This window comes from Prinia subflava, chromosome 2, assembly GCF_021018805.1.
Source record: "Prinia subflava isolate CZ2003 ecotype Zambia chromosome 2, Cam_Psub_1.2, whole genome shotgun sequence".
NCBI lineage: Eukaryota > Metazoa > Chordata > Aves > Passeriformes > Cisticolidae > Prinia > Prinia subflava.
This window is the reverse complement of record NC_086248.1, coordinates 109627704-109654408: the sequence shown is the minus strand read 5'-3', so window position 1 is coordinate 109654408 and position 26705 is coordinate 109627704. Positions and strand designations below refer to the sequence as shown.

Here is a 26705-nt window from a genome sequence, read left to right as displayed (position 1 = left end):
ACTTGGTAATTCCCTCTCTCAGGTACATTGAACACATGTACTGCTGATGCAGCTGGCTCTGTCCTCAGCATGGCACTCAAACACATTATGAATTGCTTCAAAGAGGGATTTTCACAAGCATCTGTCATTTCTGAACAGAAAAAAATGAGGTGAAAGAGTGAAATTTTAATAGACAGTAGTAATTGCTAATCTGGGTCTATGCACTACCCCTTTTTGTCTTGTCCCTTCTGATTTGGGACTCTTTAAAAGGGCTGCATTGGGATTTATTTCAGCACCCCAAGTGTTCTTATTACCATGTCCTATGAAAGCAAGGCTGGCATTAGTATCAATTGGTGCCATTATGCAATAATCATTTATAAGAATTCGACACTGATTCTGAGGGGGTTTGGGGGTATTTTTGAGGCTCTATTCTGGAGTCGTGGTGATTTTTTTTATTCAAGAAGTGAGAACATTTGGCCAGTAGAGGGCACTCCCCTATAACACAGGAGAAAGAGCAGCTCCCATTTCAAGCTTTCCAAATGCCGTTTGTCATTTCAGCAAGCTTCCTTATAAATGTAATTTGTCTGCATCTAAATTTCCCCAATGTTAAACTGGCAAATTGCCATGCTAAGAAAAATCCTTACTATGCTTAAACATCAGTTGAATGAAAGATTTAACCAAGCCCCAAAGACTTAGCTTGGTGTGGTGGTTAGACTTTCTTTTCTGGAAAACAGACTATTGTAACAGCCCACTGAAGGCTGTCAAAAGAGAACTGAAGGCATCCTATCATGTAACCCTCTATGCAGCAAGACTGGCAGATCTGATGGATGGGTTTTATTGGACATAAAAAGCTGCTTTGGAAAAAGAAGCTTATACATGTATTTTCTGGGTTTTTTTTCCTTAAGGAGTTTTCTAATAATTTCACAGAATTTTAAAGTGTGAAGTGAATTTTTCATGGCAGGGTTGTGAAGGGTCTCTGGGCTATATGGCTGCAAATGTCTGTCTTGGGTAAGAAATGGTTTACAAAGAATGCATCTGTTTCCACAGAATATGAAAGACTCACATTTATGGCTTTGCTTTACACAGAAATTCTTGATCTCAGTAGCAAGTCAGAAAATAGAAAAAAAAGGCAGCTCTAACATTTGTTATTGAAAGAGATGCAAGGAGCTGGGTTGGATTTCTGGTCTTCCTTGGCCTGGCCTTTTCTTGCCCAGCCCTCCCTGATGAAAATGAGACGTTCCGTATTTAGGCAGAAATTCAGCGATCCCCTACTTTTATGAGAAGCTGTGTTGCAATTAGCTAAGAACTCTCTGTTTTTGTGATTTTGTTATTTTAAGTGGTTTTAGTTTAAGCCAGTGTCTGATTTTGCCTTGGTGAATACCCTGAGAAAACTAGGGAGTAACTTGGAGCTTAGACACTCCAGAAGTTTTAATAAGTATAACCCACCTGCAAACCTCAACCAATAGTTAAATGAGAAATTAAATCAGTATAGTATCAATAAAGTAGCAAAGCTCTAAGTTATTCTTTAACTAGAGATGCACAGGATGTTCTAGTTGTAGTTGGATAAGGTAAAAATGGGGACTCGACAGGAAAAGACTGAGCAGGTGCCATACACAGCCTGAACAGGTCACCTGGAAGGCAGCATAACGAAAAAGAATGTGATCAAGAGACTTCTCCTCACAATTGCCAAAAAAAAAGGACGCTAGGTGGTGGTCTTGCTTCATAAAAAACCAATTAGATATCTATTTTGTGATGTAACATACTGGGCAGACAGGATGGAGGGAGCAATAGGTACCTTTGTGTATATAAACCTCGGAAAGATTTTGTTTCTTGGGACATTCTTGGCAAATGAATAACCATTTGGCCACAATTGCTGGCCAGAATTGTTACTAAGAACATTAAACTCTTTATTTCATCCCTTCGTTTCACTGACCTCACATTCCCAAGCCCTGCCATGCCTACAGCTTCTGAGCCTTCTCCTGCCCAGCATTCCATGCCTTGCTTTGCTTTCACCTCACTGATCTTGCCTTCCCTACAGAGGTGGGTAATTGCCTATCCAGCCTTGTCTTGCACTGCCTTGCAGACACCTCTCTGTACTTCCCTTGCCCTTCCCACCTCTCTCCATTGCATGGCCTCGCCCAAATTTTGGGCACAGATAGATAAGATGACATGATTGATTACCCCAGGACATTTTCAATATCTACTTCCTCCTGCACTTGCCGCTCATGCTTAAAACAAAGGAAAAAAATCCAAAAAACCCAACATTTTCAACAGAATTCTGTATCAGAAACAAAAGTGACTGTTCTAGGCCTTAAGAATACATAGCATCAGCTTACAAGTCCACAGCACAAACAAACCACAAGATATCAAAAGGACATTGAACTTGTTTTTTGCCAAAACCCACCTCTGTCTCAGGGAAGGAGGTGGTAATGCCTTAGGGACAGAGATCCTGCTGTCTTCTCTGTATTGATCAGGTTTAATGACAGAAGGCTTTTCCTTTTAGGCTGTATATTCAGCTTTTCCTGTTCAAAAGCACAGCACTCTGGCCATTATACTCTGACCTTTTGTCCCAAGTAAACAGCAAGATCCAAGCATCTGTCTTCTGCAAAAAGCAACAATAAGGAGGAGAGCCTTGAGCTGGCTAAAAACAAGCTGCAAGCATTAGAGTTACAACCCTGTCCTTCAGAAACTGTTTATTGAGTTTAGAGACTGGGCTAGTCTACAGCAGCTACAGTGTCACACTCACACGGCCAAGGAGCTTTCAGGGCCCTCATCCAGAGCTTGGAACATTGTGGGTTTTCACTAGGTAGGTGCAACTAAATCCAGTGCACATTGAATGTCCTTGCAACACAAAGTGGAACTGGCCAGGTGCCCTAAGTGACAGTGGCTGGCAAAAGCTTCACAAAGAGATGATGCAAGCCTGTGAGAGAAGATTCCATCCAGATGCACTCAGTGCAAAGGCATCACCTCCTGACCAGGGAGTGCAGGGATGAAACTGGAATTTAATGCAGGATGGCTGTGCTCCTGAAGGTACAAGCTGCAGCATCTGTGCCTTGTTACCTCTGCTTGGGCCATCTCCCATGACAGGTCTGCTTTCCTTGGGTGTTTTGAGGGTGCAGACGTCTCCCACTGCTTCCTTCTGGTACAGTTCTTTCCCTCCCAACAGTATAACGTAACACTATCAGTAAATTCCTACATTTACAATGTTGTTCCTGCTTTGAGCTACAGCAGTGATCTCTGAGAGCATTTCTCACACCGTGACAGGTATTACCATGACACACAATTATTTCAAACATTTACTGTTAAATCTTTGAAGCAAAATGTCCCATGTGCCCTGAAAACTAAGCTCGGGTTCTAACATTCAGCATCTCTTTCCACAAAACCCAGCCTAAAACAGTAATTTTAGTAAAATGAGTTATATGCTGAGCAGGAATTGCAACACAGTGAGAGATCTGATTTAGAACAAGACACTAGAAATGGGTCTAGAACAGAACTGGGAAACAGTTTCAGATCTCAGCTACTTGGGTAAGGTCTGTGCACCTCCATGCATTCCTTAACCTCTCCTGAGAAGCCTGAATGAAGAAGTTTTGCCACTCTGTATTTTTCCCTATACAGTGTAGGTGGGATGACACATCAAAGACATCATAGTCTCTTTGCAACATTTACTTTTCCTATTGTTTTTCACACTGCTACAGTCTTTTATTCTAAACTTTCCCCAGGAATTGTTACAGTGTCCCTTTCAGAACTGTCCTGTCTTTTGAATTGCTGGCAATTATTATTTTTAAGGAGAAATATAAATTAGAGAATGAGGATATTTACTGATATCCTTAATGCAGACAGCTTTTAGTTTTCCTATTACATCTCCTTGCAGAGTTTTCAAAGCACAGTGTGTGGGACATTGTGAAGATGTATTTGTATGTTGAATAAGATACAAATAAATTAAGGCTTTGCGTGGCATCATCATCAACACATACTGTACAATATATTAAATCAGCCTGACTCTACATGACCAGCACTAGAAATATTACCATTTGTAGCAGAAAGGGCATAATCTGCCCAAAGAACATCCCAGGTGTCAAGGTAGCTGCATTTTAATTGCAAAAAGCTGTGTTACTCTTTCCAAAGAGAAAGCAAGAATGCACAAGCTACACCATCCATAAGCAGCCATTAATTGAAACAGTGGACCCATATTTAACTCAGACTTTCCAAATCCCCTAGAAGTCTGAAGGAACAAAGATTTTTTCTCTTATAAAACTTTCTACTGCAAAATTTCCCTGTTCTGCACCACATCTGAGACCCATCCCCTTCTGTCACCAATAGCTGCCCCAGAAACCTTCAGAAGTGAGGAAAAGTAGGGTGCCCTCAGCCACAGTTTAAACTGTGAGGAATTAGAAACAGGATTTCCCTGTATCACAGCTGAATGCCCTGTCCCTTGGGCTATTGTAAATGCAGAGGAATTTATCCACCTCTGACTTACAGAAAGCCTGCCTGACTTAAGCAATCTTCAGGGAAAAAAAAAAAACCAAAAAAACCACAACACCCCACAAACAAACAACCAAAAAAACTCACACAAAAAACCCCCCACAACACTGAAAAGAGTTTTCTAAGAGGATATTGACTGGTGTGGGCTGTACTCCAACACTGCCATCAACAGATGGGCTCAGCAGCTCTTTGCTCCACAGTGCTGTTCCAAGGGTGTGCCATATGGGAAGAAAAAACTCTGATTAGACCTGGGTACCACACCACAGACCTACTCCACCCCATAAGCAATTTTAGACACTCTTCAGTAAAAATACAGCACTGAAACACAATATAATTTTGGGGGGATTCCCCATCTGTTTGAAAATCAGAAATTTTCCATTGGTTTGAAAGACAGGTGTCTGCCAAGGAAGGCAGGAACGTCCTTTGGAATGGAAAGCATGACTCCCTTCCCTCCAAATCACTATAACTGGTGCTGGGCTGGATGCTGCAGTGGCAGCTAATTCTCCTGCAGTAGCTGCAGCTCCATCATTCCCCTCCCATCCTGAGAGCGAGCCAAGAGCTGAGCCCAGCCCCCTGACCTCCCAGCCAAAAATCTCAGGGTAGCCCTGCTCTTCCCAAGAGTAAACAGCTCCCAAAAATTTGCTCTTCCCAGCTAAGAGGCTGCAGCCAGCTGCATCTCTTCTGCCCACCTTGACCACTTCTGTCTCTTTGAAGTATCTCGTCTTATCTCTCAGGCAACAGGTGGGAGAAAAGTCCCTCAGAGAAAAGGGGAAAAACAGAAAAAATCCTAGCCTCCAACACCATCTAAGAAAACCAACAACAAAATCTTCTCTCTTTTATGACTCTTAACACCACTGCCACAGTTTGAGGGCCTGGCCATAGGCAGTGCTTTGCTATAGCAGATGTGAAAATAACCATTACAGTGCAGACAGGAGAACTGTCCTTGCATTGCATTCTGACCACAACATCATCTAAGCCAAGTTTTACAGCTTTTGTGCTTGCTCCAAACTAAGCATTCTTCTACATTTTATACTTCTCAGAGATACTCACATCCTTGTTTATCTGATGCTGAGAAACTCCAGTATTACATGTATACAAATATTCAATAGTATTTACTACTCAGTCCTGCAGTTTTACCCAATACCATATAATTTCAGCTTCTGCTTGCCATAGGCTGGCAATGTAATCTCAGTCCGAGCAGGAAGAACAGTCTCAGTCTCACATTGGCTCCTTGTTATTTGTATTGACAAATAAATTCATCCATCCCAAAGCAGCCTGAAATCATCCACCCTGAAAAAAAGCAGCCTTTTCCAGATTTGAAAGCTGTTTTGTTCCACCTCTGGGGCTGATGGCACAGCCACACCAGTTCAAGAAAACCAAGTGGGGGGTGGGAGAGTGCTGTTACAGCAGACCTCTTTAGGGTGATCCCTTGAGTTCCAGCTTTCACGTTTTTCAGACTCTGTGCTGCCCAGGGGTGCAGCTCTGAGCTCACAGTCAGGGTCACTCAGCGCTTCACAGAGCAGGGACACAAAACAAATCCTTTCCCTGCTGCACACCAAGGACAACTTTCAGGCCTAAAAGCACAAACAACGATGGACTGAAGAAAGAAAACAACAAGGATGAAGCTTCACACCCTGAAGCTGTAACTGGACAATAAAACTGCAAAATGCAAATGACCAAAACTTATAAAAGTGTGAGACCTCATGACCATTTTGGGTCCATCTCAGTTGCAGCCCTGGTCAGGTTCTTGTCCTGCCCAAGGTGTACCCTTAAAGTCTTTTTAATAAATACCTACTTTATTCTCTTAGCTCTGTTCTAGGTGAGTCTCGCCAAGACATCAGGGGGCAGAAATGATCCAAGACACAGACTCCCAATTAACAACATGAAAAGAGTCACAGTTTATTTTACTTTTCAGCTCAGCCATCCTGACTCTGACTACAGCAGGCTCCTACTATAGGGTCCAACTGCAGACTCTGACTGCTGGATATTTCCTGCTGGAATATGACTGCAAGCATTTCCTTGCCACCTCTGACTGCAGGCTCCAACCCCATCAGACCCAGACTGACCTCACAGCAGATCTTTGACAGCAGCAACTCCCATGCTTGTTTCATTCTTGGTGTTTCTCTGGGTCATTCTTTCTTCCTCAGGGCTGCTCTACCTGCTCAAGGTCCTCTTCCTCCAGGTTCTCCTTCTTCAAAATCCTCCCCTAAGCAGCCAACCCACTCCTTTTATCACATTTGTCTTTATTAGTCACACCTGTGACCCATTAAGGGCAAGGTTGTTCCTATTCTTTGTAATTAATGTAGCTGTGACATCAGGGGCAAGGTCCCCTGCAATCCTTTCTTCTACCCCTACAGACTGTAAGGGAAAAAAACCATGCAGACAGATCAGTGTCAGCCAAGAGAAGATAAAGCATCTCCCTTTTGCCAGAGAAGAGGAAAGGAAAACAAACTATCTTTCAGCTTAAATCAAGTATTTCCAGTAAATAAATATAAGCCAGGAATAATTAAATACCAAGTTCTTTTAAAAAATCAACACAAGCCCCAAAGTTAGCAATCATATTCTCCAGTTATTATTTTCCATACTTGGCTATTTCATACTAAGGCATCCTAAATTTCAAGGTTATGAGAGGTCTCAGATTCTTAGCAGACAGGCATCTTCTTACAACAACCTGCTCAAAAAAAGTGGTCAGGGGAGGATAGCCAAGCACACATTTCATCCTCTCCAACAAGCCAGGCCAGAAACCTGGTCTGCTGCTATGCCACTGGAACTTGCTAAAGAAACAGGGCATGGGGAGAGTTCAGAAACCCCAACAGCAGAAGCTGTGCCAGCTGCACTTCTTGAACACAGAGGAGAAAGAATTCCAGGGGGACACAAATCAGCCTCCCAGAAAATACAGGGGTTTATTAAGAAGATGGATCTGGGCTCTTTGCTGAGGTGTTCTGTAGAGGAAAAGGGACATAAATTGAAAAAAAAAACCCTACAAACCGAAACATTTTTTAAAGAAAGTGATTTTCACTGTGGGAATAAATTAAGGAAATTAAATTATCCGGAGATCTTGGATGATTTCAAGATGGGGCAAATCCATGAGGGCTCTGATGTGGTGGGGTTTGGGCAGGAGATCCCCCCAGGGCCCTCCCAGCTGGGCTGTCCCTGGGATGTGCTAACCAGTCCTGCCCAGAGCCAGGCAGAAGCAGCCACTGGATGTCACCCTGCCCTCATCCAACACTGCTGCTCTCAGGGTGCCATGGCAGTGGAAAGGCTTTCTAAACAAGCTTTTTACTTAAGGCAATGACTTAGGATTATTACACTTCTTCAAGGACATCCTTGCTGAAAAACACACACCAGGCTGGTTTTAAGACTTCTGAATCCCTGCCTAAGGCTGAAAACTCAGTACGAAGTTCAGCCAAACAGATGCCATGAGTTAAGAGTGTATTTTGAGGCCACATCAGGAGCACTAAACCAACTTGTTTAAATGCAAAGCTGACATGTGCATTTATTTCCCCTGTGCTGGGACACAGTGGACTGGCATAGATTGTGAGATCTTACCTAGTGTACATATTACTGAAACAGTATCAGTGAAACTGCTGTGATTTCCATGAAGAAACTGCAAGGACAATAACCGCTGCAGGGGAAAAAGAAGGATTCTATAAAACCCAAAGCAGCCTTCAATGCCTCCTAGCATAATATTGATTCTCCTCTCCTCCTAAAAGCCAGTTCCTGTTTATTTCAGCCAGGTACAGCACGAACACTGAGGGGTCTGAGTGGCAAGCTGTGTTCTTCTGGAAGTGAGCTTCACCTGAAAATGGGAAATGCAGGAAGCAGATCCGAGTTCAGTGTCAAAGCTATTGATCTTTAGCTGTCAGCTTCACATTTATAGTGCTGTCATCTGCAAGCACTCAGAAGTTCCCTACATTTCTCCCTTCCCCACTAATCCCAGGTTTCATCATACAAGTCTGGACCTCTAATGTTGTTGCTACTAAAATTGCCAGACTTCCCTACATTTGTAAAGGGTAGAAACTGAGACTTGTCTCTGAGTGCAAGAGTCTCATTTTTCCCTTGTAGTAATCAGCATTAGCAATGGGAATTTTAAGTTAACCATTCTGAAAAAATCAAAGTGCTGATTCAAGTGAATTAATGATAATTGAGGCACATAGTGCATCTTCTCTGGAGTAGGAAGATCACGTCAGACTCAACATCTCCACTCTTCTGAGTACACACACCATCCCTTGAGCAAAGAGAATCCACTCACGTGCCTTCTCAGTGGAGCATTTACACAGCAAGGGATTGCCCTCAGTTTTGTCCACACCATGGACAAAAACGTCAAGAATTGCTTCATTCCTTGTATAACATCCCAGCAGACTAAGATGAAGTTATGATTCGCTGTACAACTTTTAAAAAATGATTTTAAAAATCATTTTTAAATGGCTATGACTGGCCAAAAGTCATATAATGAAGGTAGAAGTTTATCTAGTCTATCATAGCCGAGTTCACACTGCAGCACAGGTCATCAGTGTTTGTGTGACAACAGATTTTACACAAGTACCTGTGACACTGTAAAGACAAAATGTGCTACACTGGACTGGAGACCATCCAGCAGTTGAGACTGAATTCAGGAGACAAGAAGCTTTGCCATTACAGTGTTCCTTCACAGCCAGAGGCTTTATGAATACCACAAAGTCAACCCTTACCCTGCCTTCCTCAGAATTAGCTTTGCACACTCTGGTGCCCTCTTCAGGCTTGCTGAGTTATTTTTCCGTGCAGAAGAGGTCATTTTGAACAGACTTTCTGATGGCAGCCAGGGAAAAGGCAAAGAGGAATGATGCCCACATTCTGTCACGATGGCTGCCAAAGCAGTACTAGCAAGCTGTTTTTTCTGTGAGACTCCAAACACTGCCCTTTGTGGAACATTGAAAAGGATAATATATGTGTGCCTACACCCTGGTCTATGCATCCTGCATTGAAACTGTTCTCCTCTACGTTGTTTTGCTGTCCACACACAGTATCCACATTTCTATGAAGCATCCATAGCTCATTCAAGCTGGTTAAAGAGCAAACAGGAGCTGAACCCAGCCGTGTCTGCAAGGTTTTTTCATAAGGACTTTGGGTAAAGGATGAAGTGCAATGCCAAGGACTACAAACACTGGTCTTGTTTTATACCACAGAATGTCCAGTTCTGGCCTGGAGCTCCTGCACTGTAATTGAAGAGGAAAGGATGGTGTCTTTGTGGAAACATGTATGTAAAGCTTTATCTTGTGAAGAATGTGCATCTTCCACACCCACGTAGAACTGGACGTGTTAATATGTGTAAGCAATTCTAGGAAATGATGCTTTGAGGAAAAACTCACATTTCCCAATAGCAAGTGCTAAATCTCACCTCACGATTTTTATTCACAGCCACGGGGAACTTTAATGTGTTTTGTCTGTTGTTTGCAAACACACACTGCCACAGGTGCTGTCTGGGTTCTCACAGCTTCCACAGCGTATCCAGGTGTAGGGTGCATTCCCACCACACAGCCCATCCATAATGGACACATGAAGACTCCACAGCAGCCCTTCAGCACTTGACAGGGGCTTATAGGAAAAATGAGGACAAAACTTTTCAGCAGGGCCTGTTGGGATAGGACAAAACACAGGTGGATTTAGATTATACATAAGGAAGTTTTTTACAATGAGGGCAGTGAAACCCTGGCACAGGTTTCCCAGGGAGGTGGTGGATGCTCCACCCCTGGAAACATCCAGGGTGAGGTTGGACAGAATGCTGAACAACCTCTTGTGTTGAAGATGTCTCTGGTTTTTGCAGGGGATTTGGACTAGATGGCCTTTAAAGGTCCCTTCCAACCCAAGTGATTGTTTTCCCCCTGTCTCAGAGCCATGGTTTCAGCTTGAAAATAACCTGTACCAACACACACAACAGGCAAGATGCTCTTTTTGACACACTGCTAAAGCCCATATTGTTGCTGGTGTTTTCCTGATTGGTAGATAACTCCTACAACCATAAGATTTATCCCAGCCAGTCACAGATGGCTCATCCTAGGAAGTCATTTTTAATAGTTTAATTTCTAAAACATGATGTAAGGTTATGGCAGGAAAATGCACGTCAAGGTCACACATCTAATCCCATATACATCTTACTTAGACCTCAGAGACTCAGAGCAAATCAAAGGCTCTCAGCCTTTTTCACAAGTGTACGCATGTAAAAAATGTCAAAAGAACAAATCCTGTGTGGGACTGTGTCCTCATCCCAAATCACTCCCTATAAATAAAAATTTTCTTGTTTTGAAGGAAGGTTACTTGTTTCACAAATATCTATTACAGGAAGTGCTGGGTGCTCAGAAAGGGTGCCCAGATTTCCTCCTATCTGCTTTCCCTGGTAGCAGCCAAGAGCTTGCCTGCTCTCAGTGCTAGTCACAAAAGAAATTAATGTCTTGAAAAAAACAGTTAAGAGGAAAAATGCTTTGAGATTGCTGAAGGATTAACATTCTTTTATTGCCCTCCAAAGGTAAATGAATATGCTATACACAGAATATGCTATAATATATGCAAAGTACGCTATAATACATTCAAAGGATTCTGGAAAAGAAAAAGGTCTTTTGTCTTTTGATTCATTTTGCATAACTACGGTAATTTGTTCCTGCCTTGAATTCTTAAAATTAATTAGACAATACCTCCTTCTCTCTTAATTTCAAACAATTCATTTATCTTCCTGTATATTTGTTTTGTATTCCTACAGTCCAATACCAATACTCCATAACCTGATCAGTTAGTCATATCCCTTTATCCTTAAACAATCCCTAATCCCACATGAAAAGGATGACTTAGACTGAGGCTGTGCAGTACACTCAGAGAACTGCTGACTAGAAAACAAATGCCAGCACTCTGTTTGAGAACTTCTGGCAGGGAAAAGACTTCCAGAGCATGTTGCTTTATTCCTGCCATTATCTTATCTGCCTACGTAGATCTGGAGTCTGCTGCAGGGAATTTTCACCCTGTGTTGCTCATTTACATCAGAGCAGTGTATCCAGTGCATCCCACAGAGCTGCCCATGGCAAGCAGGAGCCAGGAGCTGCTGCAGAGCCCCTGGCTCCTGGTAAGGAGAGTACCCAGGCAGCAAATGGCCAATTTTAAGTGCCTGAGGGAAGGCTGGCAATCCAACACCACCACTCTGATGTACACACAGCATTTTGTGTTCAGCCCATTGTATTCAGGGTGATTCAAAGCTTCAGATGTAGCAGCACTGAGGAAAAAACCAAAAACAACCCCTTGGGGTTTATTGCTCAAACACCAACAAACAGACATGGATGACCCCAAGTGCTGCACAAAAGGGTGCTGAGGGAGGTCCAGGGGAAGAAAAGTTTATTATAGCAAGGTCTGCAGCTCATGGCATACATTGATTCTGACAGTGAAAGTTACCCCTTTGGGAGGAAAAGAACCCTGAAATAGAAGGAGGGTTGGAAACACAGAGCCCCCCAGGTTATTGTTCTCTTCCAGGCTTCTCTCCAGTGTAGCAGGTGTCCCCCTTAATGCTTTTCCCCATCGAGTTCCCTAACAGACATTCCTTCACACATCATTTGTGCTCCATGCTGATTCACTGTCCAACTCTGGGCATCACCAGATCTCCTCATTTAAATGGAAACCCCTTCCAAAGAGAGCCCATCTTACACCAATACTGGACTTTGCAGGTGCAAGGCCATGAAAGGAAGGCAAAAACATTGCCAGTGGTTTGGGAGAAGGCTACAGGGCTGTGAGCACGAGACTGGGTTTTGATTTGCAGATGGAAGGCTGGTGGTGCAACACTAGCTCTATTTGGAACAGCTCCTTCAAGGAGCAGGCAGCACACAGATGGGTCAAGATGTGCCACAGACTATTTTAAATGTGAACAAAGAGTCTGAACCTTAAAGTCACATTGGCAAAATAAGCTGAGGTCAGCAGATGTCTCTGTATCACCCTTTGTTTTCATTCACAACGTTCCTGCACAGCGAGAATGTGAAGGAAGGGTGGAAGGACTGGAAGTCTGTGTCACTGACTTTACAGAAGAAGTTTGTGTCACTGACTTTCCAATTAAAGCTCAGAATTGCAGCCTGCCAATGTCCCATTCTGGATGCCAAGTCAGCCTTCAGGCTTTAGCCCACCTCCACTTCCAGTCCAGCTTGCCATGCTGCACACTAGCTGCCACATTACTGAGAAAAGGGCTTAAAATGTGTTGTAGTAGCTCTTTCATGCTCTTTGACTAATTAATTACTGCAATGCCTCTGGGCCAAATTCAGAATAAGCTAATGTAGTGTCAAGAAAAGCCATCACTTACCCAAGATGCATATTTCCTCAAATAAAGCTTGTCTGGTGCAAAATTCTTCCCACAAAATTCTTCCTTTCACTTATTTCCTCTGTGTAAATGAAACCATCTAATAACCTGGGCCTAGGATTGAAGATTCCAGATTTGATTTCAAGACTGAAATGCTAACTGTATTTTGCCACATGCTGCAAAACAGCATATAGCTAAAAATATTGAGGATGGATGAAGAAAAGTACTTTAAACCCAACTCAATTTGGTTTTAAGCACAGCAATAAGCTACCAGTAATTGTTAGTTGTAAGCCAAACCATGCTGGCCTCTGAGAAAGGACCCTCCTCTTCCCCTCCTCTGTGAAGTGTTTCAGATACTTAGTAAAAATACAATTTTTTGGGAGTAAAATGCACTATTGTGCATTATCCAGGACAACCATTCTTTCAGCAATGCAGCCTACTTATTCACAGAATGCTAATGTGTTTCCAAACCCCTTTTAACTCAGTTTTTTGATGCACCATTAGCTTTGTAATGAGAAAGCAAGCATGGTCTCACAGTAATCACAAGTTCTGTGTGACAGCATCTATCTATATGTACAACTAATAGAAGGTGCACTAGTACACTACCAAAGTACATTACCAAAGCCTACAGCACAATATCCAGGCTGTAAAAGCTAAAAAAAGAAAGCTTTGGATAAAACTTATGTGACTTTAAAGGAATGCTATTCAAATAAAAAGGATCAAGCCTTTATTGCAACATTTACAATGCCTGCTGTATCAGAGGTTATCTTAGGGATTTTATTGAGGTCATTTGCCTGTATATTTGCCTAAGCATCTGTGATACGCTACAATCAACTGCCACAATAATGATTTAATTTTACAGCAAATTACCATTACATAGCAGAGCATAATTATGTGGCCAGCTGGGCTTTTGTAAATTCCTTACCCTTGTAGGAACAGTCTTACTTGCTTCTTGATAGACGTGTTGTTCTGACACGAAACTGCAAAGGAAATAACCAACTGTCCCCCATATGGTGTCCATAAACCTTCAAGCAAGGAGGTATTTGATTAGATAGCTTAAAACAATCCTCATCTGCTTCGAGCTGGTTTATCATTTAGTCAAAAGGAGTTAGCAGTAGTGTTGTTAATTTGGTTTTACATTTCCTAGGTTCCAATCAGCTGGCACGTGAAACAAACCACTGACAGAAGCTCTGATCTAGGCATACATCTTTTGACCATATGAATATGGGTTATAGTTTATCTGGATCTTTTTTGTAAACACAGCTAATTTCTGTATTTAAATCTCTATATTCTTTCCTTAAATTCAGGATTTGAAAAGCTTTCTCCTCCACTGTTTTCATAAATGGCCACAGAAATAAACTGTTGAGCCATTCTGTAAAGGTTCAGTTCATAACTACCATATAGCAATTAAAGGCATTTCATTAAAAAAAAATATTAAAGCCCTTCAAGTCTCCTCAACCAGTTTAAACATTCACTTTTAAAACTAAGTTGCTGCTTTAAGCCCCACAATAGCTCAGCATTTGCATTCATTTATTGAGAGCAATGTGTCTTAATCTACCGCTAGTTTGTTCATATACACAAGAATCAACTCTCATACTTGCAGCACATAATTCTCCAGAGTCTTTTTCATTCATTAATTTTGAGTAAACAGAAATCAACTGGCCCTTCTTAATACTAATGAATCTGCAGTCTGAAGCATTATAATCCTCTTGTGCTCCTGCAAGGGAATTGGTGTCTGGGAAAAAAAAGGCAACAAAAGAATGAGGTAGATGAATTTAAATACATACATGATCTTTCAGAAATATAAATACACGTGACTCTGTAGTAAAACTACTTCTACAAATAAAGTAGGTTATCTTGAAACAGTTAAAGTCTTCAAGAATTTGTTCTGTGCCTTTTTCTATTCTCCAGTAATCAATATAACAGCTTTAGAAGCAGTTTCAGCACTGGAAGTTAGAATCCCTCTCTACACTTTCCACTTAAGTGAAAAATGTCCTTTTACCAAATCCATTTTTTTGTAAAACTGCACGTGGCATTCTACATAGCCAGTTGACAAGACAAATATATGACAGAGCTAAACAAGCAAAGTCGTTTTCCCTTCACCCCCACCATTATTTTTAAAACCATTCTGTGCTCTAAGTTAAAGCAAATTTACTTACAGACACAGTCATCATCAGTACACAGCTTCTTGCTGGCAAGCTTCTCCATAAAAATTCCAGTTGAGAGAGAACGCATTAATCTGAGACACAAAAGTAAAATCACCAAACAAACACTTTGTGCCGTATTTCTTTGCTGCAGCACTTGCTGAATGTGTGCCAGGTCCAGCAATCCCCATCTTTTCTGGAAGAGGCAGACACAGGCTAATAGAAGGGGCTGTGGCAACATTCCGCCCCACCAGAGGAGCAGCAGGCAGGGGGAAAACCTCAGGACCAACTCATAAAGCTGGATCCCCTCCCAAAGCCATTCTGTATTAGCATTTTCATCAACAACTGTATTATTTAAACACGCTAAGCCCTCCTAGAGTTGTTCACAGCCTGCATCATAGTTCAAGCAAAGTCTGAGCATGAAAATTAAGTCAGACCCTAGCAAGAAGTAAATGAAATTACATCCTGCTTAATCCTCCTGTCTTTAATTTTTACAAATGCTCACTGACAAGCACAATCTGCCCTGGACCAAAAACCCTCAGTGGCAGAGATTCCCCTGTTCCTGTCTGCAGAAAGGACCTACTGGGACAATACCAGATGGATGCAATGTAAACAAACATTTAGGGAGCTGCAAGGCAGCAAAAAGGCTTTTCAACTCAGCAATTGAAATTTGAAATCTAAGAATTCAAGCACTGCACACCTGTACAGGCAAGAGCCCTTCCATGGGGAGAGCAAAACACAGAGGTCATGACAGGACAGCAACCATTTCACTTTTCTTTACCTAGCTGAACTCTGTTGAGGATCTGCAGGTCCAAGAGACTGAACAGTGCCACAGGCTGACTGAAAAGGTCCTCTTAACCTCCTTACAACAGCACAGCTGTCAGGCTACAGCAGGCTGTGGCCTGTGTGGAATCACACATGCACGAAATCACCAAAGAGTGAAAAAATACATAAATGGAGACAGGAGGGTAATTGAGCTGACTGTGAGAGAGGCATCGTTTTGCAATGTACTCTGGGAGCAGGTGAAACTTCCATTTTTCAGGTTTTGTGGAAAAAAAGGTGGCTTATGTTGCAGATATGAAACACTTCAATTTTTTAAAGTGATTTTTTCCCTGAAATATTTAGAACAGTTACAACTCACAATACTATTACCTGATTACTTCACTGCATCCAGTGTATTTAATGTCACACAACACCTATGAAGTTTTTAACAAATGAGAAAAAATAAAATAAATCAAACCTGAGAAACCCAGAAGCTTTAGGACATGTATTTTGGGAAAGCCTGGCTAAAAACCAGAAACATTTGTTTCCTCTCAGCCACCAAGACAAAACCAAGTTGAATCACACTACTGCCAAACTGTCATCTAACTATACCTGGGGAAAAAACCCACTAATGATAAGCTGTATTTTCTAAGTGAAAAACAGCTGTCCCCTTGATAATGAGTTTGAATGCTGTATTTATTCTGAATATGCTGGCATTCAGCATTCCTGATCACAGTTTTTACTCTGGAAAGACAGCTATTTTTTAGCACTCACTTCTGAGAAATAAGGATCATCTTAAGAGCTCTTAAACTGAATAAAGCCCTGCAAGGCTAATCAATAACGAGACAGACTTGAGGAAAAAACATGGCTTGAAAACAGCACATTTGTATTTTATTTTATAAAAATTAGTATTTCAACAGAAAAAGTTACTATCCAGGTGGAAATCCTACATGTGCCCTGGTCATTGTGGCAATTCCATTCGAGTCTCTATGTTTTCTGCAGAGAACAGCAGACATGCCAGCTGATCAGTGTTTAAAAAAACACAAACACCTATCCACAGGACTCCTCTGCAGGAGCACGTCATTATTTCTTGGCATAAGTGATTTTCATGGCGTGAGAGGGAGTGATCTTGAATCCCTGGAGAGCATCTCGAGCAGCCCCTGCTTGGTTCTCATTTTCAAACTCCACGAAGGCGATGTCGTGGCGCCCTGGCACCAAGCGAACCTCCTTGAATCCAGGAAACCTTGAAAAGAAGGGGAGAGTCAAAAACACTTCTTAGCTCCATAACACATCTCTCTTCAGTAGCTTCTCAGCAGAAGCATCTACCAGTGCAAGAGTTATTACTAATGAAAGATGCCAATGGAAGGGGTTTACGTGTTCTGTCCTCAGAACCATGCCTCAGTTAAGGAATATTGTGTGGAAGCAGTTTGATCAGTACTGTACACATACAGAAGCAATCTAACTAGTTTTAAAACTGCTCCTGCTGTCCTAAAGACTTTAATATTACAGTCACCAGCTTAAATCCAGTGCAAATTGATAGCTAAATTATACAGTGAAAACCAGCTACAGAAAACGATCAGATTTGCCTTTCTGAACAAAGTAATCAGAACTGGCATCTGTAACCTTGGCAGGAAGACAAACAACAGAAACACCTTCAGAAGAAACTCTTACTTCTAAAAAGTGAGCTTGCCAACTGAGAAAACACACACAGGTTACAGAAGAACTCAAGGAAGAAATCACTTCTATTCAAAACTTACTGATTAAATAACATGGACAGCATCATCTCATTTGTTTCCTCTGGCAAATTATTAAGGAAAAGGATATAGTTTGGTGGGTTATCAGGCACCTGCAACAACAGAAGATCAAAGCTCAGAAGACTGTACATAGTTGCATACAGCTCCTTTGCATCTGTCTACATGACTATTTGAACCAAGACTCACATTTCTTTAGTTTTGCTCATACCATTCTATCTGGGCTTCACCACACCTTTATCAACACTCAGACAGAGCCCCTTTGTTCTTTTACAGGGATATATTAATTTGGAGAGGTTCTCACTGCCACAAAAATCACAATACCATATTGTCTTAGATGTCACATTTAAACTCAACCAGTCCAGAGCTGACACTGCAGGACTCTTCCCATCCAGGGGCCAGAGTGGCTGCAGTGCTGTCCAAGACACCTCTAAGGCAGTGGTGGGATGTATGAAAGACTCACATCCTTCTGGAAAGCAGGGGGAAGCCAAGCCCTGGGCACCTGCAGTACTACCAAAATACCCAGTATCTCTGGGCAATCACAACTCACAAAACCCACATGGTTTCATTATAGAGCTCAATTAAAATTTCTTAATTAGAAACCTCTTTAGATTTAGAGCAATCTTTTAACAGATTTGACTGCTAATACAAATTTGTAGCCACCCACCACAGACAAGGCTGAGTAGTCATTTGCTGATACTGGAATCTTCAAGTCATCAAGTGCATTATAAAAATAAAAATAAACTGGACACCCCAACTTTAAACATCCTCAAAGCAGTATCAAATAAAAAGCCTCAGCAGAACAAATCTCCTTCTGATGGAAATATCCCCGGTAGTGCCATTAGAAAATAAACTTGTGAAGTTCAAAGAAATACCCAAACACTCAGTGCTGTGCTTTGATGCAAACTGACACATATTGTGCCTGAAAATCCAGGGAGCAAGACCTTTTCCCCTGTTGATTCTGTATGCAATGGCAGTACTCAAGGAAGATGCAGGGTGGGGCAGGCAAAGAGATTCTTTTATGGTACCTGCTCTCCTGCAAACCCTGGCTCTATACCACTTTCACTTCTAACATGAATCACTCAGAAGGTCACTGAGCAGACAAGAGGAATGAAGTGTAAGGAGTTGTTCCTACATTTCCACACAATCCTTTGGAAAATAAGACACTGGTGAGAAAAAGGAAGAAGTGAGCACAGAACCCCCAAACTCCTGAAATAAAGCTTTTAGGCGGGTATTTTGGCATCCTGTGTTGTCCTCCTTTTCCTTATTCACTGCTAGAACAAAGTAAGTTAAAGGGAAATTATTAGCAATGAAAAAAAATTGAGAATCCTTCAACTGATTTGGTAATAGTGCTGGTTTCTGTACAGTAATGAGAAACTGCAGATTCTCATTTCCTGTCAACCAGATATAGTAAAAAAAGGATTTGTTTTGTTTGTTTAGCTGTTAGACAAATGTCTCACAGGACAAAAGCAAAGCTGTAAAATATTTCCTCAAGTTTTCATGTGCAACAAGTTATTATTTATAGAGAGTAATTATAAACATTAGTGCTTTTAGTGATAAAAATAGAAAACATTACCTGATTCTGTGGTGTAGTCCCTGGGGCATTGGCTGAATTTTGTGTTGCCCCCTAGCAAATAAACACAAAATAGTTTTACAAAGATGTTCCATTACAAATAAACAGGTACACATCACCATGTTCCTTTACAATTCAAGACACATGTTAATGTTTTTTTTTGAGCTGCAATCCAAGGAACATTTGGTGCCTATGAGATACTTTCCAAAGGGAACAAAGCCTGTGAATTTTGCTTAGCTCCAAACCCAGGCAAACAAAAGAAATAACACCAGTACTATCTGATCAATCTAATGGCTGAGTCAAGTATTTCTCCACATTACAGGATTTGATTTAACAGTCAGGGAGGAAGTAGTTTTGCAAATGAAGGACTAGAGAGCTATCCTGGTTTCACCTGGGACAGAATTAATTTTCTTCTTAGTACAGTGTGCTCTGAATTTAGTATGAGAGTAACACTGATAACACACTGATGCTCTGGTTGTTGATCAGCAGTGCTTGCTCACATCAAGGACTTCCCAGTTTCCCATGCTCTGCTACTGAGCAGGTGCACAAAAAGCCAGGAGGGAGCCAGGACAGCTGACCAGAACTGGCCAAAGGAATATTCCACATATTCCTGTCCAATACATAAACTGGGGGGATCTGGTCAGGTGCCTTGACGTTTTCTGCTACACCTCAGCACAAAAACTACTCAATGTTGTTACTTTAGGCAGGTCAACCCTTAGTGGAGATAAATTCCAACCTAACTCCTGTTAATCTAACATTGAACATCTAATATCTAATGTAAATGAATTATCTTCTCTATATATGTATATCTCCTTTACCATTCTTCTGTCCTGATTGGGCAACATGGCATTAAAACACTGAAGAGAAAAGCTGCTGGAGCACTTGAAGCCAGAACTAAAGATATGCACACTCTCCTTTCTTGCCTTTTCTTAAAAGAGGCTAGTTTCTACTTTGGTTTGTTGTACCTGTGCCCTACATATTTATTTTCATCTGGTAACAGTAAAGGAGGAAAAAAAGGAACAGCAAGGACTACATAATCAGCCCCCTCTGCTTCAACTTCTGGTAAATGCTCAAGACCTCTAGATAATCAACAGACACCAACTTAGGAATTGGAAAGTAACAAAAGACAACATTAAGTCCTAAAAAAAAATTAGAATAGCTTTTGTGTGGTTTTCTTTTGTTTTGTTTTTATTTTTCTAAACAGAGCAGCAGCTTACCTGGATAACCTTTTTGTTTGGTGCATTTGCTGACTGCTCCAGAGTTTTGGCTTTCTTCTTTTCCTTTCTTTTTTCCTTATCAGCAAAAGTCCCACGCATTTTAGAGATGATGTCGGAATCTGTTTTTGCATACTGAATGCGCTTTGTAAAAGAAGAAAGAAAAACAGAGTATATTCTGCAATTAATAATACTGCACATTTTGCACCACTTACATGAACTGTACCTTTTTTTTTTTTTTTGCAGGAACCTTTTATATTTAAACATTGTTATGAAGTGTAGGTACACTTGTAGAGTAACCAATTCTCATAGTTATTTCTGAATACAATTACAGAAGTCTAAAAAAAAAAAAAACCCTAACATGGAAATTACTAACTTTAGCTCATTGAAATCAGAACTCCATTTATCTAACAATATATTTTTAACATCTCTCAAGGCAGAATATACAGAGAGATACATTTGAGCTACACAGAGGACATTTGAGAAAACTGGCTCGAGCTTCTATTAAAACTGTGAGTTTTCAATCCCATTTTAAGGGGAGTTAAAATCTGACAGCGACTTCTCAGATCTCTGCAGAAATGTAAATTCAACAAAACTCACTCTTTTTAAACAGAAAAGGCAAGCATTCACCTTAATCCCAACAGGATTGCATAAATGCTGCTGTTCCTTTGACAAAGGCCCCCAACAGCTGAAGGTTAAGTAGATGCAGGTGTAACTATACCAGTGTGCAACATTATTATTCATACAATCACACAATCCTATTGTTTTCCCTATCAGAAATACAAAATTACACAGCAGCTTAACATTTTTTAATGCTTTTGTTTAGTGCTTAGAGCATACAGGCTGCAGGCAATGCGTGAAGAGGGAAGTACATTTGAAAGTTTGTGAAGCTTTAATGTTTTTATTTCTTATTCAGTTCTACTGAGCACAAAACTCCTTGAGGATAAATGGTGGAATGAGCTTGCAAAATTCTGTGTTAAGGATTTAATTAGAGAATCTGAAGGTGTTAAGGCAAACAGCTCGTGGTGGCTCAGCAGCACAACTGCTCTCTTCAGTGCTCAAAGCCATGAGCTGAGAGCCAGCAGATAAGCACTGTATTTGTTTCACTGAAGCTATGCTGAAGTGCAGTTACTTGGTTTGGTGATCTACAGTCAAGCAGAACTAGCCATCAATTTAGAAAAACAAATCACTGGCCACATCTGGAAAGCAAACTGGAGATCTTCACTGTTACCTCAAAATGAAAGCATCACATTCTAGCTATTCATTATAAATCTAAGAGTAGTTGATGTTACTCTACATAAAGTAACTGAAAACTAATCCAATTTCAATAATATTACAGAATTAATTTAACTGACTCACTGGAAGACATGATGAGTAAAATGGAAGTATTTAAGATCTGAAAAACTTTAATCCAGCACAGAAAAACAAAAAGCCTCCTATTAAGAAATCTAAATACTAAGTTCAAAGCGTGTGTGTTGTAACTGCAGTCTCCAGCTTGCACAAATGCAGATACACAACCAAATGTGACAGTTCCTTCCCAGGGTGCAAATATCAAAACACCTTATCACACCATCAGGGTATTTTTCATCTTGACAAAGGTGACAAAATAACTTACCATTGGTTTCCCATAAAAGGGAAAGCCTTGTAGCTGTCTCAAAGCATTGGTGGATGACCCAAGTTCTTTAAATATAACAAATGCCTGCCCTCTCATCTTCATGGTTTTTAACGCCACGATGTCGACCACATGACCAAACTGTGAGAACAACGCGTACAGGGACCTCTTCAGCTCTGGGCACCAAAGGAGAAAACAGATTACAACAGGCTACACGAGAATTTCCACTTCTACCAAGTCTGCTGTCCTTTGGGAACAATGTTTTTCATGAGCTTTAGCTCACACAGACAGCACATGACTTTGTCAAAACTGTTGCACGAGTACAAGTTTATTTGTCCAGGTTCTGTAAGCTGGTGTGCAACACTTGGTTTCGTACCTCAAGGATTCAGGTAGGGAAGAAGCTGTAGTGCCATCCACTCTATCATTCTGAGGGAGCAACAATTACATAAGGGTATGTAAAAACACACTTTCATACATGTACATGCACACACACTCCCTCACACAATCGAGTATGAAGCATGACAGCCATCCTGGACTGAGCAGAAAATCAAAACTGAACAAGCAGCAGTAAAGAGACACGATGTCAAACAAGAATGCAGTAAAACAGTAACTACCTAAAGGCTAATCAAAGCTGGCAGTTTTGGTTGTAACTATTTAATTAATTTTCTCACTCACATGAAGTGTTTTTTCATATTCTGGATCCAAATGATTTTTGACTGAGACTACTGCAGCTTACAGCTGCAATGGATTTACTCTAATTATTTACAATCACTTGACTACATGCCAAATTAAACTTTAATCCTATCCAAATCAAACTAAATAAATCACCTGTACCGTGCAATCATTCTAACACAAAAACCTTACATTTGAACTATTTTAGCAATGTAAGAATGCTGCCTCTTCTTTATTGCTTTATTTATTAATACAAGTCCACTGTCACTTTCTCCACCTGCTCCTAACTACAGTGCGGTATTTTTTTAATGAAAAAGTGGTTTTCTATTAAAACATTTTCCCTAAAAATTGTTGGTGCAACTCCAGGAGGCCACCAAATTAATAAGGGGGCTGGAGCACCTCCCCTATGAGGAGAGGCTGAGAGATTTGGGGTTGCTCAGCCCGGAAAAGAGAAGGCTTAGGAGTGACCTGTCACCTTCCTGAAAGGAGTTTACAAGATGGAGAGGGGCTGTTTACAGGGGCTTCGAGGGGGAATGGCTTCAAACCGAGAGGAGGCTTAGATGTGATACTGGGAAAACATTCCTTACTGTCAGCATGGTGAGGCACTGGGACGGGCTGCCCAGAGAGGTTGTGGACTCCCTGAAAGCGTTCAAGACTGAGCTGCAGGGAGTTCTCAGCAGCCTGATCTAGCGGGAGTGGCTTTGTTTGCTCGAATTTCTATTTCATTACAGGAGACGTCTGCCGAGAGCTCGGCTCATGACCGCCTCCTGCTCGGCACTCCAGAGCCTCCGGAAAGCTCCTTTGTAAGACAAGTGCCCGGTACAAGTGCATGGCCCACTGGACCGCCTCCCCCCGTACCGTCCTTCTTGATCTTGTCATTGATGTTGTTGATGTAGATGGTGTGGTTCGGCCTGATGTCCATCCTCGGCGGCACCCGCGAACCAGCTGCGGGCAGAGCACACCGGGGACGCGTTAGCGGCGCTCCGACCCGCGGCCTCCGCACCTCCCAGCCCCGGCACCGCCAGCCTGAGGGGAGCCTTGAATGTCTGTCTGTCCGTCTGTCTGTCTGTCCGCCCGCAGGCCGCACACCCGCCCCGCTCCTGCCCTTTTCCCTGCGGGCGAGAGCTGCGACGGCGGGACAGGAACTCCGGAGAGCGGAACCCCGAGACAGCCCCTCCCTTCGCCCAGCTGTCTGCGAAATGCCAGACCCCGGCTCCCGGAGCCGCTCACTCACCTCCCGCTGCCGTCCGCCCGCCGCTCTCGATGGCGGCCTGGCCTGCCCTGCCCGCCCCGCCCCGCGCCGCCGGCACGCAGCGCAGGCGGCACAGCCGCTGCCAGAGCAGTCGATGGGACAGCGATGGAGCGCCGATGGCGCCGATGGATCTCGCGAGGGATAAAGCGGGATAAAGCCAGATGGGGATAAAAAGGGATAAAAGTTTGTTGTCAGCCGAAATGGGCATTTCTTGCGCCAGGGTTTGGCTCTGTCCTGTCCTAATAGAGTAACAAGCAAAGATAAATGTGGGGAGCGGTGGTGGTTGGTTGTGAAGTCTGGTGGGTTTTTTGGGTTTTTTGGGGTTTTTTTCTTTGGGGTTTTTTTGTGGGGTTTTTTTTTTTTGTTGTTTTTTTTTTGTTTGTTTTGTTTTTGTTTTTCTTTTTCTTTTGGTTGTTTTTTTTTTCCTTGTGAAATACAGTTGTGTTTCGTGTCAAGTAAATGAAGAGAATCTGTGTAATTGTAATTGTAGAACACGGCCATGGGACAGTTCTAAAGATAACTTCTAATAAACAACCGAGGGAAGCATGGAAGGATGTTTTTGAACAAATCTTTGCTTGCAATTACCTATTCTAAATCTCAAGCTATTCTGTAATAAGAGCCTTTGAATTATAACTTTAGAAGCTTGTCTTGTATTAAAGAATTTTCAGCTGTAGTTTTAGAATGTAAAAAGGCTTTAGACAAAAGGAGGAAGTAAGAATGGTCTCAGGCTTTCTCACAGAAGGGTGAAAAAGCATCCTGGATATGAAAGATTTCAGCTGGCTGATTTATGGTTCCTGAAAAAGGGAAACTGGACATCACTATCAAAGACTGATAGACCTGGAAAATAGATGCTGGACCCCACCACCTGGGATACATATCCTGGATGTACATCCTGGAATATTGAAATCTAAAATGGACCACAATAGAGTACAAAACTTGAACAGGAACCAAACATCACCATCATATATTTATGATTTCTAGGTATTGAATAGTGACGTTAAAAATTGGAAATAGAAACTGCTGAGAAAAGCTTATGAATATGTATGAATATAGCCAATAAAATCCCAGCAAGTCCAGCAATCAGGGTGCAGTCAGAAGGGAAAATCCTTCCACTGTACCCAGCGCTGTCTTTGCTCACACTTTACCATGCTAATTAATCAGTTATTAAATTGAATTGCTGCTTGATATATTGGCCGTGTCAAGTGCCTTATTTCCAACACTCTCTTTGCAGCGCCTGGAGCAGCAACTCGGGAGAGCATGGCATGGTTTGGGTTGGAAGGACATCCAGTGAAACCACCCTGCTGTGGGTATGGACTCCTTCCACTGGACTGGGGTGCTCCAGCCTTGTCCAGCCCAGCTGTGAGCAGCAATGCCACAGCTCCTCTGGGCAACCTGTGCCTCACAGTAAAGTATTTCTGCCCAATATCTGGCCTCAACCTGCCCTCTTTCAGCTTGAATCCATCCCCCCTTGTCCTATCACTCCGTAACATTGCTCTCCAGATTTTTCCTTATTTATAAGGCCTTATTTGTTACACCTCTCTTTAAAAATTAGGCCCTTTCTGGAAGGCCACAGTTAGGTCACACCAAAGCCTCCTCCTCTCCAGGCTTATTGATTCCCTCAACCTCTCCTCACAGCAGAGGAACTCCGTCCTGCAAACCACCTCTGTGTCCCTTTTTGGGCCCCATTTTCTGAAGCCTGAGAACTGCTGGCTTTCCCAAGAGAAATTTTCTGCAGTTCCTCCTTTCCCAAGCAGCTTTGTGTAAGAAGCTGTTCTTCCCATAACATTTCTGGGTAAACAATGTTCCTTTCCCATAACAAACTCTCTCCCAGGTGTTGTTTGTGTTACTGAACCTGTGGAGAGAGGTGTCCATCCTGTGGACCAATACTGTGCCTTTTTAGCCCAGCAGGTCATCAAAAGGCTGAAAGGAATTGGTAATAAAGCCTTCTGATATTCTTCTGCCTGCTGGAGTCAAACATCTTTATTTCATGTCCAGTTGTGACATCCCTTCTCTGGACTCTGCCCACGAGTCCGTGTCCTTCCTGTGCTGGGCATCCCAGAGCTGCTGGTGGGACAATGCAGAAACTTCAAAATGTGTCTGTAAACATCCAGCAGGGATTGTTTGGTTTTAGTTCCAACATTGGAAAGGTCGTGTATTTTTTTGAGTGTAGTTTCTCAAAGGTACTTTGAAAACCCGTGCGGCAGTGCTGCCTCAGAACAAATAGAGCAGAGACTGAGGTTGCAGCCCTTGAATTTTTGGAATAATTTTGCAGGTTGCATGTCCAAAAATTATTTGGAATAATTTTGCAGGTTCATTTCTATGAATTATTAGGCAGGCTTTTTTCAGAAACAACTTAGAGTTGTAAAGGTTTACATACAGAAAAGGAGTTCTTGCAGGTGAACTGCTTCATAATCAACAAAGTAGTTTTTGCTTAAGCTATAAATTATATTGGGGCAGGCCATCTCTTAGTAAAGAGGCACGAATATTAGGCAGAGTTCTTGGTTCAGTAATATTTCAGGGGAAAAAAATAAGCATTACTCCAGATTCCAGAGCATGTAGGAAGTATATAAAGAAAAACATGGATGAAAGGGAGTCAAAAACAAAAGCCAAAGGCAAATAAGCTGTTGGCTGAGGTGTCATTCACTGGTGCAAGAAAACAGCATGTTCTGCAGTGGTTTACAGCAGAGCATGGCGCAGGAATGGTGTGCCAGTGGATGCCTTATGCAATGCATACATATGACAAATTCAGAACGTGACAGGCAGCAGTTCTGCTCAAGTTTTAGGGTTCCATTTATTTTTCTTCGTTTATTGTCTTAGAGTTAGTTGTTAAGATAAAGTACAGCTTTGAAATCCAAATTCTTTTTCAGAAAGGCTGGATGTACTGTTTTATACCTCCACCAGCAGTACAGCCCATGTAACTTTATAATTTAGTATCAATGTTCAAAACTGCTTATTTTTTATT

The 26705-nt window shown here is 41.9% G+C and overlaps 2 protein-coding genes across 2 annotated transcripts; both read right to left on the bottom strand.

Moving 5' to 3' along the window:
* Positions 1 to 2156: 2156 nt before the first annotated feature.
* Positions 2157 to 15377, bottom strand: OTOR (otoraplin). The gene is given in 4 exon segments (XM_063391790.1): positions 2157 to 2207; positions 13689 to 13802; positions 14359 to 14498; positions 14923 to 15377. Coding segments are annotated over 4 exon segments (531 nt in total). The 5' UTR covers positions 15149 to 15377.
* Positions 15378 to 16534: 1157 nt separating this feature from the next.
* Positions 16535 to 23853, bottom strand: SNRPB2 (small nuclear ribonucleoprotein polypeptide B2). The gene is made up of 7 exons (XM_063391548.1): positions 23726 to 23853; positions 23350 to 23436; positions 21823 to 21995; positions 20211 to 20351; positions 18997 to 19047; positions 17427 to 17515; positions 16535 to 16912 (listed from the first exon to the last, which is right to left on the bottom strand). The coding sequence occupies exons 2-7, from the start codon at positions 23411 to 23413 to the stop codon at positions 16753 to 16755; spliced, it is 678 nt and encodes a 225-aa protein (XP_063247618.1). The 5' UTR covers positions 23414 to 23436; positions 23726 to 23853; the 3' UTR covers positions 16535 to 16752.
* Positions 23854 to 26705: the final 2852 nt, after the last annotated feature.